Here is a 17,597-nt window from a genome sequence, read left to right on the forward strand (position 1 = left end):
TCAGAGATGGAAATAATTATTCAATTTGTTGTGCTACTTTGATTTGCACCGGATGCAGAATAGCAGATGCCCTGCTTCTAATCTTCATAAGGGTCACAAAAGCCTCACACAATCAGTCAACGTGTAACCAAAACAATGTCTGTTAATGGCATGCATCCTTGACTATTCTAGCAAACACATTAGGTCACACAACGGGCAACCTTTCAGTCTTTAAATGGGCATATACTAATAGAGCTGATTTGTTTTTTAAATAAACAGGAAAGCCCAAAAAAACTCATTATCATTAAACAAATGTTATATCCCCAGACAACTTTCCTCTTCCCTCCACACAACCCCTGACATTAACACCTTACACAGGACTAAAGTCAACAAAGGTTTACAATGCATGCAAAGTGGTGAAACATGCTAGTCAAAAACTGATAATTTAACAAACTGTTTGCACGTTTCCTCCTTAGGTCGGTCACTGTATGTTTTTTGAGTTGCTACATCCTTGCACTCTCAAATACTAAGAGTAAGCCTTCACTCTACACTAAAGTGAGTGAAAAGGATCGTTTTCAGAAATCTTGAGATCACTCAGGCCAGTTGCTCTGTAAGCAAGACCTTAGTAAAGGTGCACTAGGTAACTACTTCTCCGCCCTAGTACCCTAATAACTCAGCCGTCCAGGTGGAGTCGTAAAACCAAGAGACAGTTTACTATATTGGAAGCAGTCCTCCCTAAAAATCTGCACTGCTGGAGTTGGCTGCTGTATATTGAACAGTCTTTTCAACTACCAATGCAGTGCAGTATATCTACATAAAGATACCTCAGACCATGTATTCACCCTCTTCCTGCAGGAGTCCTTAGAGCTGCTAAAAAACCATTTTAGCCCAGTAATTTGCGCAGATTGCAGTACTTACTTATTGTGCTGAAACATTTCAAGTGCCACTTTAGCATCCACTTCCAAGGGCTCCAAGGGGTGATCTTTATGAATTAGCTTCAGAACATCTTTTGTAAATGAGTGTAGGTTTCCCTGAAAACAAAAAGCAAACCATGGGTAAAGAAATGGATTTGTCAAAGAAAGAAATAGCCATTACAAGCTGTAATCCCTCAAATGCATTGGCCACGGCGGACACAACATGGTGCACACAAAATATCAATCAGCAACTACCATGACTACTGTGTACCTAAAACACAAACCGTGAATTTAAAAATCTCCAGGATTATCTGGAAAGGTAATTTTAGAGGCAAGTTTGATTATTTTTAAAACCGATAAAAGTTAGCATTTCAAACACTAATATGTTTTTGAAACATAATGCCCACTCACCAATGGTGGTTGGCCACCTATAGCTGCACTTGAAGAAGCACGGACCATGGTGCTAGTCACATGCTTGAATGTTTTGCAATACATTGAATAATTTGACCCATTCGTATTGATCACCTTGAACAGACTGCTACAGTCAAACATTCAAGGGGCAAGTACATTTAATACATTGCTTCCGTACTTGTAGCTTGGGTTGAAAGAAAACCTTACTCAAAGGTGTGTAGCTCACTTCCTCTCCAATAATGGCCACAGTTACTCCCAGGCTCTTATGACTGCAGCCCAAAATCTACTCTGAAGTTATAATACACCATGGGGTAAACCATGCCAGCTGCACCAAAACCAAGACAGACATGCACGACTCTCATGGACCTCAAGGGTTCCCATTAACCGCTCCCTCCCCATTGGTATACAGCAACATGGCTCGCACGACCCCGGTGTCAGCATCTGCTACACTTCCAAAGTTTAACTACACATTGGACATGACAAGGTAACACTGAGAAAATGATTCCAAGTAGAAATTACGAACCATCTCTGCTTGGAAATTAGAGAAATCAAGCAAAACAAAGGGGGAAATGTAGATCCTACTTTTACTGGTTAATTAAAAAAACTTTGAGATAAGGAAGCAAGCTTCTACTCTATATTTTCAAACACCAGAAAAACAAACTTTCATGAAAGAGTAAACCAATTCCATATCTTTTAATGAAGCAGGCAGTTTGCAAATATGGTGCTGCTGTTGATCTCTGATTAAAAAGCACATATCATAAATCAGATACTGATTTTTAAAAAGGGTTAGTGTGGAAGTCATTGATAATGCGATCATAATGGATCACCAAAAATACTATGCAGTCATCCCCGCATAAAAACCCAATTTATGGTAAGCAACCACACGTAGACTACACAACAATAGATGGCATTAATTAATTTAACTATCAGAAACAAAATCAGACAAACTCTACAGGATTGAAGCGATATGAAAAATAAATACAATTAACTAATTGCAAAAAACAGAATTCTGTAAAAATTCTGTGATCTTTACATAAACCGCCACAAAATCTAAAAAAAAAAAAAGAGATAATAAACCTTTTCTCAACCTTGCGCTGACACAGTGCCAATATAAGGAGAGTGGACAGAAGATAGGTGTTTTCTTCCTCTCTCTACAGCTGTGTGGCCTGGGATGTCACTATGAGCATCCTCTGGAGACCGAACCCAACTTCAGGAAGCTCATGCTTCCTGCACAGTCAATAACAACAAAACTCCAGCTGACCACGACACCCATTATCCTGATGCTTTCCCCTGGGTAGATGTGCTTCCCCTGCCCCAAGTGAAGCCTGTTTGCTTGCCTCCAAATATACCAGTTCTCCTCTCCCTATTACATTTTATCTCCTGTGAGCCTCTGCCCCTGTCCTGGGCACACCATGTACATCATGCATCATTACTTGAATAAAATACATGGTGCTGTGGCAAGCTCTTACTGAGGCCATCTCCAACACTACAAAATAAATTAGGAAGTCAGGAGGATAGCGGGGGCTACAGCTCCCTACTGCACCCTTTATTTTACAAAGGGAATTGTGGCTGGAAAGCGAGTTGTCATGATGATGCGAGAGAGTGTGTAGCTTTTAAACTGAAATCTGTATTCTCTCTGGTACTAAATATCCTTCTTCCCACCTCCCCCCTGCTGGGAGGAGTGGTGCTGTTTTGCTGGCTCTGAATCTACAAAAACATATTTTTATGCCAGGTTCATTTTGTGCCAATTAGAACAATGCTAGTCATCCAAATAATATATCAAAGCGGAAGCTGTGTACTGAATGCACCTAAAGGGTGTATTAAGGACAAAGGCCCCTCACAACCTGTGCACCTGGAATCTCCAACAATTTATTTCCATGGCCTTGATGTTCTCTCTGTGATTTTTATTTTTGATAGCAGTTTTGGGATGCCTGTGATCTCTAGAGATTTTATTTCATTTAATCAAAAGCGTTCGTTGCAAGCATATCTATGATTTGGGAGGCTTTTAAACTTTAAATGCAAATGTATCAAATATTCTTAGAACTCGCCCTAAAGATCCAGGACACAAAAAATATAAACAGAAGCAAAGCACGGAGATGCCTTCGGGCATGTGCCGCATGCGATGCTCTATAAGTCGCTTACTTCCGTATTTATTAAATGAACAAGTTACTTACCTTTGGTACACCCTTTCTGGTGGATAGTCTATCTAACCGCAGATTCCTCACCTTTAGACTGTCCCTAGGTGCCAGATTATAGCCTTGTAGCCCACCATAGTGGGCTATACTGGATATTAAAGGCCCGCTCCAGCGGACCTTAACAAGGGAGCGGGACTTTAATAGCTGGTATAGCCCAGCTATGAAGGGCTATAAGGCTATTAGAACATTCTGCCAATAGAGGGCAGAATGTTCTAACAAATTTTTAAAAAGACCCCTTGGAGCGCTCCGAGAGGCTTTTGTTTAAACATTGGAATGTTGCTTTGTTGGCCTTTATCGGCCCGTAGAAGCATGGAGCACTCCATTGTCTTCAATGGAGTGCTCTACATTCCAATGTTCTAATAGATCTTAAAGACTTTCAGTCATAGGCCCATAATGCAATAGGTGGTGCCATACAGCTCTACTTTAACTCTGCTCAGTCAGGAAATGATGAGGGAATCACATCAGCACCACCCAAGTGCGCTGAGGTAAGTTTCTTTCTGTACTCCGGCCACCCTCAGACATGGTGCCCAAAGACCAGTGGTTCATACCAGTGTGCAAATCTCTAGACTGGGACCATTTCAGATTGAAAAGAACCCATTACACAGATTGTGGCGATGGGTGGGCAGTGAGGATTTGGCGTATCCACCAGAAAAAACATTACCGAAAGTAAGTACCTTGTTCTTCTGATGCATACTTCTAACCACAGATTGCTCACCTTACAAAGCCATACCTCCCCAGGTGGAATGACTCACTTCCAAAAGTCCTGCAAACTGAACAGCCACATTTCCTTTTCCATCAGACCTAGCTGAGAAGGCAGTAGTGCTTTATGAACATGTGCATTGATGTCCATGTAGCAGCTTGACAAATATTGATGACAGGCACTCCACATGCCAGTGCAGTAGCAGCAGCCTTGGCTCTGGTGGAGTGCGCCCTTAATATCTCAGGGGGGTGCTTCTTGGCCAACGTATTGCAGATTTGATGTAGAAGACTATTCGCATGGATAGGTCCTCTCCTGCACTGCCTTTCCTTTCTGAGCCACAAAGACCCCACAAAGACCTCCACCTAATGGCCTAAGATGTAAAAGCTCTGCGCTCTTTTTGGGTCCAAACACACGAGTTTATAATCCTCTTTCGGGGGGGGCAAGGTGGAGCAAAGGACATTGGGAGTTAAAAACATTGAGTGACAGGCAGCAGAAGGCTGACAGGAGAGATAGAGTAAAGTTTGGAAGTTTGGAAGCATCAGAAGGCTGCAAAACATGGTGGGATTGAGCTCCTACCAGGAAAAGATAGAAAAGTAAAGCTGTAAATGTAACAAATTGTAATTGAAAGACAGACACTGCACATGCCAGCAAAGGACGTTGGGAGAGTTGATGGAGCAAGGTTTCACATATACCGAAACTTTCTTGTACTCAGCCCTCTTGAATTAACATGTAATTAATTAATCAACATGTTTTGTCTTACTAATAATTGCATTACACAACATTTCTAGTATCTAGGGGAAGCTCGCCCATGTGCTTTTATTATCAGTAACTAGAGTGTATTAATATGTCCGCCGAAAATGCAGAAACTTTACTGCGCATGCGTTCGCGACATCTACGTGGTGTGACGTACTTTTGCCTTTGGTGGGAATTTCTTGCTTCGGCGCACTAATGCCAGAAATGGCCGCTTTAAACCTCACATGCTAAAGTTTATGCTGCTGCCTGTACTAAAAATTAAAAAATTTAAAAATTGATGTGTATAACCCATTTTCATGGTTGTTTGGTACCTTGTGAATTAAAACATCGTACTGTATTTTTGATTATCTTTGATTATTTACGTAGTGATTACCTTTGAAATCTACTTTCCTTTTCTCTGTCTGGGACCCCTTCTTTTCGTAACGCTGCCTGTACTAAGCTTGTTCGTTCTGTGTAACTATTAATGCAAAAGTTAAAATAAAGTAATGGGTTTAGAGTAGAGATAAGTGGTATACAGTGCATTAATTTATTTTTGTATTCTAATATGTTTCTTTTTGACTTTGCTACTAGCTCGTACTTGGGCCTGAATACGGAGACTAACTCCATTTTGGACAAAGCTGCGCGTGCACACTCTAGCTCCGAAATTGCTGAAGCTTTGGCATGGAAACCCAGCCAAGAAGCATCTTACCCACGATGTCTATGAGAAAATGCCCTTCTGACCTTAGGAGGAACTGAAGCCATATAAATTGTATCAAATTTGTTGAACAGTATTGCTGGGTGGAATAAAAGTGCATGAGAAGATAAATTATGGGGGGTAACCGGAATCAATTGAAATCAATAATGAAGTTACCTCATCTTAGTATGGTGTGAGGACCTCTCCTCGTCTTTCCAACCAATCACTGAAGGGGAACACATAGATTTGCAACATTTAGGGGTGGTACATTGCCCTCGAAATTATATAACTAAGGTAGGTTTAGATAGAGAAATTGTCCGACTTGTCCGAATAGCTGACCTGTCACTGACCCAACGCATGCCATAGGAGATCGAGAGCAGAGGTGCTGGCGGAGCACTCCGTCAGAAGAATCGAGGTGTTGGGGGAAATTATCGATTACCCAGTCGGGGTACTAATTGGCTTTCAGAGACAAAGGGGTGTGACGCTGCCGTTACACTTAGCGGAGGTCACCTGTCCTGATCTGCACCAGTCTTGTCCCGTGGGCACCTGATTAGTTGGGAGCCTGGTCCTTATTTGCCCCAGCCCGTGGCAAGGATTGGTCATTGCACCATTCTAGGTAAATATAATCCATGTGGTATGTCCTTGTGCTATTTCCCTTTCTCACCCTTCCCAGGTACCAATGTTTAAAGGTGTTACTGTGATTTCTTACAAACTTTATGTCCTATTGATTATAATTTTGCTTGTAAAGTTTATGGTTGCGGTATTGTGGCCCCTTTCTTTTGACTCAGAAAATCTTGCTTAGATAAAACTTTTTTAACTTTTCCAGAGTCTGTGGTTATTACAGGAAAAGTACATATGTTTAAATATTTCCTGTTTATTCTAACTCCCTTTTCGATCCCTAGGACTTATAGCAAAGTGACAAGGATTGGTAAGTCATGGTGTACAGGTATAAGTCCTAAAAGAACCTCAAGTCCTTGTAAGTCAAACCCTTATTGGTCATTGAAAATAAAAGTTGCGCTGGTATTTGAGAAATATTTCTGCAGAGTAAACAGACTGAGTTAATTGAATTTACAGAAAATTAAAATAGCGGTATGTGTGGCATTTAGATCCAGCATTTATAGGCAATCGTCCCGATAGAAAATATTTAGGATTTGCTAGAGAACAACAAATTAGAGGAAGACCTTATATCATGTACGGAGAAAAGAGAAAAATGTCGATTTTCAAGAAAATAAAGAATTATTTCAAAAGGACAAAGCTACAAGAGAAGGAATTATTATTCCACCACCTAATGCGCCCGCATCATACATGATGGTAGAAAGGGGCTACCACATGTGTGTGGTTAGAAAAGTGGATAGAGTACACTAAGGAAGATGGCATCTTTAATGGTAGAATGTTGCATAACTTAAGAAATCGTATGAATAAGTTAGATCCCAGACCAAGATTAATGCAATATGAAGCTCTAGAAGAGTGGGAGACAGAGGCGTTTGAGCGAGACAGGTCCAGAAGTGACAGAAATTGGAGTACATTTTAGCCCAGATTTCCGAAAGAGACATGAGATACACAAATGAAAAAATGGAGACAATCTATGCTAGTGGAAGGATTATATCCTGTTTTTACCACAGAAGAACCGTCAGGAAGTAAAAGTACGGAGAAAACGAGGCATTTAATGACTGGTGGTGGTGATTCGGATGATGATTATTTAGATGATTTATTAATGAAAAATCCGACACCTTACCAAGAAGAAACTCATAGTTACTCCTAGTGCTCGATTTTTACAACCATGTTTAGTTCCGCATATTATACACGAAACCTCATTAGAAAAGGTACTCCAAGAAAGAGAAAAGGAGCATTAAATAAACAGCGTAGTGAATTAATTCACAAAATTTCCCAATTAAAAACAAGTCCTGAAGCTCTGACAATACATGTAACTAAACGTCCCGTAGTCCCTTTATATGGAGATAAGCAAGCTAGTCCTAAGGCCCCCATTCTAGCTACACCCGTAGTACAGCCCAGGAAAGAAACCCTAATAGTTGATGATCAAGCAAGTGAATCCAAGTCGGTAATTTCCCTAATGGATTTACCTATACGAGAACCAGTAAGTAACTCAATCAGAGGAATTACTCCCCGATATTCAAAAGAAGTACAGATTGAGACATCCTCAGGAGCAAGAAGTGCAACAGTAGTAAGCCCTGAAAAATTAGATAGATGGACCCAAGACATAGAGAAGCCAAAATCACAGTCAAAGGTATTGGACATATTCAAATTGAGGGTAGAATTAGAAGAAATGGTAGCAGGAAACGTAGGATTGGACAGACTAAATTCCTTCAATGAAGATGAACTGTTGTTTATATGCAGAAGTATTACTAAAAAATATACCATGAAAAGTAAATGAATTTGGCAATGGGAATTGACATTGGTAAATCGAAGGTATTACAGAAACTGTATAGAGCTGAATTTTCTGACAGACGTGGAATACATGAATGTGTCAGGACGAAAATTGCAGATAAAGGAATTGTTGTCGTTATTGCAAAAATGGAGAGATCTAGACAAATGGAAGGCTAGATGGACAAAGAAAAAGGAAGAGGCACAGGCAAATAAAATCTCTTCTGGGTACTTACTAAAAGAAGCAGAAAAAGTCGAAAGGCTGTGTCCGATGAGAGAAGTGCCAGGAGGAGGTTATGTACATGTTCCATGGTCCCGACAAAATATTTTATCATTTACTAATGATTTCCCGAAGCTCAGAGAAAAACCTGTAGAATGGTATCGGCAAGTTGAGTGGTTTGTGAAAGTGTCAAAGGTACTGTTAAAAGACTTAGAACGAATATTTGACAGTGTTGTTCCAGCTGATTTGTGGACCGAGTGTATAATTACAGTAGATTGGCCAAATGATGAATACCCTAGAGATCCTAAAACAGGAGCACCATCAGATGATGTTATGAAAAAAATATAAATCAGGTGATAACTTACTTAAAGGGGAAAATTCCTCCAAAAGAAACAGATTGGACTAAAATAGACAGAACTACCCAAAATAAAGATGAATCTGTACATTCAAATTATGAACGCCTCTTGCAGGTATTTAAACAGTATAGTGGTTTAGAAAACATTGACAATAAGGACATGACACATTTTATTTCTCGTTTTGTGTCCGGACTAAAACCTGAAATCTCCCAAACAAATAAAGAGCATAAATTGTGTTGGCATGCGAAACCTGTCGACGAAATTCTCAAGTTAAAATGGCAGAACAACAGGAACTTCAATTAAGTCAGCAAGCAAATAATCAGAAAAGAGTGGAAGACCAAGGTGAAGGAAGTGGAGGTAAACCCAGAGGGAAGATGAGTAATGAAGAGGCAAAGAAAAAGTTTCCTTGTCATGGGTGCAGAAAATTAGGGCATTGGAGAAACGAGTGTAAGTTAATACAGAATAATAATGTGCAAACTCAAAACTTAAATCCACAGACACAGAATGAGGTGTCAATGAGACAGCCGCAACAGGTAATAAAGAATCAATTGCCTCAAGCCCCTATGCCAGATTTCGTGAATCAACCAAAATACAGTGTGGACACCGGATTTCGGGAGGGAAGTGGTAAGAAAAATACAGAAACACCACAGTTTCTTTTACAGGACACATTCTTTGAGGATGAGCAATATTGACGGTGCCTGAGAGGGGGGGGGGGGGGGAAGAGGATTACGTACTTGGCACATCCTTACCGGTAGATCAGTCAGGTCTTTACATTGAAGGGAAAGTGGAGGGAATTGATGTTATTCTTTGTTCAAATAACCGTAGTTGTTTAAAAATACTGGCTGCTTCTTGAATCTTCTTTTCTCTATTCAATAGTAGTATTGATGTAATTTCAAAAGCTGCTTAATAGATTCATTCTGCACAGAAAAGTCTGTGAACAAAAACTTGTTTCTATAAGTGAGTTTCATATGACCACTTGCTAAGGTTGCCTTCATTCCCCTGTTCACATGGACATACGGGGTGCTCGTGTTCTTTTGTAAGTACATTTATGCCCGGCACTACCTGGGTGTTCAATACTGTTATTAAATTATTTCTTTCAAAACTTGACAAATGTCCTAAATCTTTAGTTTTAGGCAGAGTATGGTGACTTTTATATCCAATTACTGAACTTTCCTACTGCTCAGTGTAGCCAAAGTGTATTTTAGTCCTGAAATCCAATGTTCTTCCCACATACAAATACAGTGACCGATGCACAGCAATAATCTCTGGTAAGCCTTCCATAGCACACTTAACTTTCTAGGATTTTTAATAGAAAAACATGTAAACTGGGGGTGCAAGTTCCAGCTTTAAACAACCACAACAGCTTAATCGAAACTTACAATATATGATTTGGTTTAAGCAAATAATGCCCTTTATGGTTGGTTCTCTCTCCAATACACATCACTCCCATTATAGTTTAGAGCAGTTTTTGAGATGAGTTGTACTTTTCATCTTAAATAGATCACACCGTTTCCAAAACAGTACCTTATATGCCACAATTGGTTCCATTTAATGTAGACAATCGCATTTTTTATTAACTCGGTCTACTTAATTTCAGGATTAATCACTTCACAGTTGTATAAAGAGGACCCAATTCTAGCAGATTGGTAGGCCCTACATTGACCAGCATCTTTTTTTTAATCTCAGACTGAACCTTTAAACAAACAGTGGCTGCTTGGTATGTAACTACTAAGACACAACGGTTTGGGAAAGTTATTCTCATTACTGGCAGGGAAAAATAACAAATGATGTCTATTAGCCGACCACTTTCTCCTTCGAGCCTGTTTGAGAGTTAGACTGGGCGAGATAACATATGTAACCTGTACACTGGTGCAGAGGCATAGCCAAACATTTCTGCGAAACCCAGGATAGATAACGGTTTGTCGTTTGCTAAATTATGGAAAATGGTTGGGTATGGAAAGGTCAAGAAATGTATTTGCAAATGCTTGCCGTTTTAGCACAGGCTCTTCTTTTCCTTTGTCCCACCCATAACTTATTGTACTATGAATCCTGAAATTGTTGTCAACGCTGCAGTGGATTTTCAAGGCAAGACAGAAAATGATAAACACATTTCACAACTGGTCCGGAATTGATATTTCTTTGCATTATGTGCTTTGCTAGCTAAATATATAATGATAAGGCACACCTGCAAATTCAATCTGAAGGAATGATGAACCCTTGTATCAGGCCCATCTTTTAAAAAAATAAAAAATGGAAAAAATTGGATACCTGTGTTGGCTTCCAATTGTCTAGCCGGTTGTCCAAAACAACATCATAGCAGAAGGCTCCAGAGATCACTGTAAAGCATAAACAATGAGATAATAAACGTTAAAGGAGTAAAAGTAACAAAAACTATAAATTCTTTTCACAGGACAGAAAAATAAAGTACTCAACGTGACATTTTCAGGATAAGTAGGAGCAGCTGAAAGAAGGTTGGCAGTGATTAGTAGTGAATTTTTCACCATTTCGCAGTGTACTGTAATAACACACAAAATTTATGAAAACATGCCGTCAACAGAAATATGTATTTTTGGCACATAGCTACATCTTTGAGATACAAACATGTACAAGAATAGGATGATAATATAGCCATCTGTAATCCTACCTCCCCTAAATGAGACAAGGCTAAATAGCTAAAAATATCAAAGATGGAGTCAGTATGTTGGGCACAGCAGACACAATTCATGTTTTTGCCAACGGAAAGCAAAGGACACATTGAGCAAACAATGCAGGAGCAGCCGATTACACCATCTTCATCAAAACCAAGAGAAAAAAAACACACACAGCTGATATATTTACCAGAGCACGCCCACCTAAAAAAATAAACACTACTATCAAGCAATTCAAAAAGTGACTAACAAATGAATCACGTATGCACGCAAACACGCATCCTGCAAAAACTACTATGCCCCCAAAAAAACTTAGCAACCCACCAACAATGTTATACTGAAACAGTCTCACATACAAAAAGTACATGATACAAAAGAACAAGTTGCGTACCTTGGGTAACGCTTTGTTTGGTAGAGACTATCTAACTGCAGATTATTTCCCAGGCATCAGACTGGACCCAGAAAATCTTGATCAGTACCTCTGTGCGCCGGTAGGTAGTGTCGATCGGCTCCGCATTGGCATTTTCCGTGTTGGAAGTGATGTCACCGTACCCATTAAATGTCACACCGGTGCAATAACATTCGTTTATTTCGTGACTATTTCCGCACCAAGAATGCATCACCATGTAAAATAAATGCTGAACCAGTGTTCAGTGTCTAAAGGTACTGGTGGGCTAAAGGTCAAACAAATAGCAACACTTCCGACAGGGGACAGAAAGGGGGTCCACATGTCTTGAGAAACACCAAGATAAAACGCATAACAGCAGGCATATACGGTTTTAGGGAGGGATACCTGGCTGCCAAGAGGACGTCACAAACCTCAGGAGGGAGATCGAAGACCCTCAACTGTCACTACTCAATCTCTATGCATCATGGTGCAGAGGGAGCAGGTTCGGATGCAGGACGCTGCTCAGTTGCTGGGACCGGAGATCCTGCCAAAGGGGCAGCCTGCTCAGACGACCGATGCTCGTGCTCTAGAGCTTGAGATATCATACTCTCCATGCCCAATCCGGGGCCAATAGAATGACTTGGTCTGGTGTGTTTTAATATTCTTGAGAACTCAGGCCAGGAGAGGTATCAGCAGAAAAGCACATAGGAAACCTGAATTCCATTTGAGGCAGAATGAGTCTCCAAGTGAAACCCGATATGGAAACTCCAAAGTGTAGAGATGCGGACATTGCGCGTTCTTGGTGAAGGCAAACAGATCGAGTGAAGGTTCTCCCCTTTCTTGGAAGAGACCTCGTGCCACCTCTGCATTTTGTTGCCATTTGTGATCCACAAGGAATTGATGGAAGAATTCAGCTGCCATTGCCTTCAGTAAGCCAGTCAGATGCTGTATAATCAGAAAGATGTCCTGGCACTCCAACCAAGTCCAGAGGCACACAACCTCCTGGCACAGAGTCATCAACTCAATTCAATTAAACTCCATTCCGCCCGGTTTCTTTCAATACCACATTGTGTTGGTGGTGTCAGTGAACACCTGAACCAGCCTCCCATTGATGGACAGAAGGAAGCCTGTCAATACTAACCAGATCGGCGTGAGCTTCAGACGGTTGCGGTAGAGCGGAGATTCCGCCAGAGACCAGATTCCTCTGATCTTCACCTCTCTCAGGTGGCTGCCCCAACACAGAACTGGTGCATTGGTCACCACTGTCAGCCCTGTGTGGGGAAAAGAGAGGGGTCTGTCATTACCCCATTTACAGTCCGTCAAGCACCACAGCAGATCATTTGAAGTCTCCTTCAAAATCTGGACCAGGATTGAAGGAATATATTGGTGCTGAGCCCACTTGGACTTCAAATTCCACTACAGAGCCTGCATATGCATGTGCCTCCCCAGCAGGAAGCAGGAGGCCATTAGACCCAGTAGCTTCAGAGTCCATCTCACCAAAATCCAGGATTGAGGCTGAAATATTGGGATCATACTCCAAATATCCTGGACTCTGTATTCCGAAAGATAGGCGCGGAACTGCACTGTATCCATATCATCTACGATGAAAGGGAGTGTCTGAGAAAGAGTCAGGTGTGATTTCTGTATGTTGATAGAAAATCTCAGCAAATCCAGGAAGTTCACCGTAGTCTGGGGTGAGCCGCCTTCAGCAACCACTTGTCACGATAGGGGAAGACTGGAACTCCTCACCTCCGAATATGAGCTGGAATCACTGCCATCACTTATGTGAAAACCTGAGGGGCAGTGGTGAGGCTGAAGGGGAGCTCAGCTAACTGGAAAAGTTCCCGTCCCACTGTGAGTAAACAAGCCATTGGCTGTGTGGTGGTTGTATGACATTACCATGCCCTCCTTCACCAAAAACATCTTTACATCCGAGATTTTACAGTGCAGACCACTACCACGCATTTACATTTACTCACATTAGAAGCACCTTCATCACGCATTCCACTGCCACGCATACTTTTACGATGCTTACTGTTTCTGAAAAATCCTGTCACAGTCAAACACTACCACCTAGTGTGAAAAAATTATATTAATTGTTAATACATGTTGTATTACATTTGTCGTTTACTGGTTTGGAACTATTTTAAAATGTTATATTTTTTGGGGGCGGGGGGCTCGTCCCCTAGCACGCTATTTTAATTACCCTCAAATGCGTGGGTTTTGTTTTGCGTTGTACACAGTCTTTACGATGCTTAAACTCATGGGGAATGACACTTTCAAGAAAGCAATGCCAAGCCTCATTGAAGAACACTTTTCAATAAAGTATTGTTCATAGACTTATGATAGCCACCTTTGAACAAAGAATTTTCCAACATCCACCATATCTCTATGTATTATTTAACCAAGTTTAGGCAACAAAACCTGCAGTAATACATTTAGCCACTAGAGGGTGCTGCCCTCCCACCTGTAGAGCACGTACTCCAGCCTCAGGAGTGCTTAAAACCATAAACAAAGATCACAGTGGTCATCATTTTGTAGACCCTCCAGACTTACGGTCAGCACTTTGGTAAGTGGGGTTTCTTGGGGGGAGCTGCAGCGATTCTGCAGCTCCCCCGCAAACACCGATTCTTGTTGGTGGTGGCCCCATCATCCTAGGGCCAACACGAGTGGGAAAAACACAGAGTTACGTGCCCCAAGGGGCATTACGGGGAGCATGCATATTAGATTAGCGATTCCAGTCACTTACCTTTGGTGTGCCATGCTGCATTTCTTTTTTTCCTATCTTGATGGTGCTTGGCCCCATCTGTGCATTCCCCAGTGGAACCTGTGTTGGGGTGGCCCAGGGAGACCACCTCTGGCAGCCCCCACGGCAGAGCCAGCAGGTCACCTATCCTCTCTTCCTGTTTCGGGGCCCGGAGTTGGAGGCCCTGCCTCTCTCTCCTTGTCAGGGTAGTGCAACGGCACTCCCCTGTCATTGGCGGTATCGGGAGGCAGGGGTGGGGCTTTGGCCTCCCAAAATGGTGGAACTGGCTAGGAGCTGGGATCCCCAGGCCTCCTGAGCTCTAGGGAGGGTGTGTGCATGCATGCCTCCTCCTAGAATGTAAAAGTTCACTATCTCTGTGACCGCCTTTGGGGGCGGGGGGGGGTGGGTTAGAGGTCAAATCTTTTGTTCTGCAATACCTCGGGCCCCATTGGGACGTTTCTCTCCATCTTGGGCTAATTTTCACTCTTGGTGGCGAGCCCTAGCCACCTTGAGCGCTTCCAAGACGGCGAACCCTGCAGGGAGCTGGTTCCACTGGCTCCCTGCGCCAGCCTTTCTTCTCCTCAGGCGATTCTCTCCTCCTTGGTGCAGAAGCCTTGTTCTTCCCCAAACGAGAGCTTCGGAGGTTTAGGGGACCTGCTTTTCTGGTCCTGGGGTGAGCCCCACTGGTCTTGGGGGCACTTTTAGTCAGTGCTTTAAATGGGCCGGTACTCACCGGTACTGAGTACTGGCACTTCTTAAATTTATCGCTCTGAGTACCGGCACTTCTCTACTGCCCGAGGAGAGTACCGGTACTCATGAAAAGGTAGGCTTAGTGGCTGTGAGTGCCGGCGCAGTGGCGAGCAGGAGTGGGACGTGTCTCTGGGAGCAAAGAGGCCGCTTCTGTCTCCCAATCTGAGCCCCTGCTGAGCTATTCAGCAGGGCTCATCTGAATAATGTCCGGTGCTCGCCGTCACGCTGTGCTGGACAGAGCAGGGTTGAGATTCGTTTTACAGTGTGCGCGTGTGATTTTCAAAGGGCAGCACTTCAGGTAGGGAAAATTCTGTGCAGGGTAACACTTTATACATAGTTAGACATATTATCAGGAGCGGATTCTAACACTTCCCGTACTGTCTCTGGATCAGAGGGTTAATGCCCAGACGATGCGATCGAAGTGGCCCCTGGAGCGCTAATCTAACTGCTTTCTGCACTGAGGCACCTACCTTCCTAACGCCACATGCCTCAATTACCCAGTCTGTGCATAGAAGACTTTCTAATATGCCAAGCAAGCTCAAAACTAGCGCCGCCAGCCCATTGTTTCCACACATTCCTAACACTCTCCTAGATCTCTTAGATGCGGCTGGCTCCCTTCTTGCTCTGTCACCCTGTGGTCGCCGCCCATGCTGTGGCAGGGTGTTTCATTTTCTGCCTGCCAGCCGGGCCCCACAGCACCCAGGAATTCCCCTGCTACATGGACTTGAAGGAGGAAGCCGGTGTCGAGACTCGATCACCTGCTCACCTCCTCCTGACCTCGACATTATGGGCTATTGCTGTGCCCAGCCCCGAGCCCAACTTCTGCCCCACACTCACCACGCCAGCCCAGTGCTACCTTTTCTCTAAACTAGCAGCTTTGCTGATTTATTAGTAGTGCCAAGCGTTTAACATCCCTGCTTGACAGTGACACTACGAAGCAGCACCCTTTATGTTCTCAGCATAGTTAGACTTGATAAGTCAGGTGATTATTGTTCTAGCTGGCGTGAGATCAGAGTTTTCTCCACTGGCACTTTTCAATCTGACCATTAAGTAGCGTAGAGGGTAAATATGCCTCCTTCAAAAAAAGCATATTGTATTGTACTTGATTGTATGTGGATAGCTCAGTGGGTTGCTGCTTTTGTCACAGAGATCCCTTTGTTACATGTGGTTTGGCCACACCTGAAGCTGAAGTTGGGGTGGAGGGTGCTGATTTTTTAAAGAATTTGAATAGCTTCAAAAGCACCTACTGCAGAGTTTGACTTCCTTGTTGCTTAAATGAGTGTGATTTCTGATATTTGTCTATTTCTATTGACTTCATACCATGATTATGCTCGCAAGAAAGTGCCACTCTAAATGTTGCACATCTAGTTGTTGCCTGACTCTCGTAAATCGAATATGCTACTTACCAGTATGCATCTGTTCTTGGCATGTAGGGCTGCTGACATTCATATCTTTAGCATAGATTGCCGCCTAGTGTTGGGTCCGGATGATTGCACATTGTTGTCCTGGAAGAGTCTTCGAAGTATCACGAGATAGGTGGCTCCTCCCCTGGACTACAGTGCGCATGGGAATCGACTCCATCCCCAGATTGTTTTTAGCCATTGCGGCAAAGATGGAGTGTAACACTGTGAGAGATGACCATGCTAAGAGTAATTGGAAGTGCTGCAGCCGCTACAGGCGCCGGGGAGGAGGGCGGGCGATATGAATGTCAGCAGCCCTACATGCCAAGAACAGCTGCATACTGGTAAGTAGCATATTCGGTTCAAGGCATGTGGGCTGCTAAATTCATATCTTTAGCATAGAATACATAGCAGTCCCTCCATTAGCGGCGGCCGCCTGTGCCAGCTGCAGCAGTTTGAAAAAGTGTTTTTAGAACAGCCTGCCCTACAGCTGCCTGCTGTTTGGAGTGCACATCTACACAGTAGTGTTTCGTAAATGTGTGTGGTGTAGACCATGTGGCTGCTCTACAAATGTCTTCTAAAGAAATATTTCCAAGGAAAGCCATGGAGGCCCCCAACTTGCGGTGGAGTGCGCCCTTGGGGGGATTGTTAAAGTGCGCTTTGCTTTCTGATAGCAAATTTGAATACACTTAACGATCCACCTGGCTATACCTGCTTTGGAAATGGGGTTGCCTTTGTGTTGTGCTGAAAAGGCAACAAAGAGTTGTTTCGTCTTCCTAAAACCTTTGGTCCTATCAATGTAATACATTAAAGCTCTTTTGACATCAAGAGTGTGGAGCATTCTCTCTGCTACCGACTCAGGATTTTGGAAGAACACAGGCAGTTCAATAGTCTGATTGATATGGAACTGTGAAACCACCTTTGGAAGAAATTTAGGGTTAGTGCGCAGCACCACCCGGTTGGAGTGAATTTGTATGAATGGCTCTTGGATAGTTAGTGCCTGGAGTTCACTAACTCGTCGCAGTGATGTAATCGCTATCAAGAAAGCCACTTTCCATGTTGAAAATTGAATCTCGCATGAA

General features: G+C 42.7%; 1 protein-coding gene across 1 annotated transcript in view; it reads right to left on the bottom strand.

Moving 5' to 3' along the window:
* Window positions 1-17,597, bottom strand: part of MRPL39 (mitochondrial ribosomal protein L39) — a 114,635-nt gene that overhangs the window by 35,809 nt on the left and 61,229 nt on the right. The window contains exons 5-6 of the mRNA XM_078658364.1: window positions 10,852-10,919; window positions 898-1,010 (exon numbers count right to left, since the gene is read on the bottom strand). Coding sequence (XP_078514490.1) covers window positions 898-1,010; window positions 10,852-10,919 — 181 coding nt within the window. The remainder of the gene's footprint in view (window positions 1-897; window positions 1,011-10,851; window positions 10,920-17,597) is intronic.

The sequence above is a fragment of the Lissotriton helveticus genome, chromosome 8 (assembly GCF_964261635.1).
Source record: "Lissotriton helveticus chromosome 8, aLisHel1.1, whole genome shotgun sequence".
Taxonomy (NCBI): domain Eukaryota; kingdom Metazoa; phylum Chordata; class Amphibia; order Caudata; family Salamandridae; genus Lissotriton; species Lissotriton helveticus.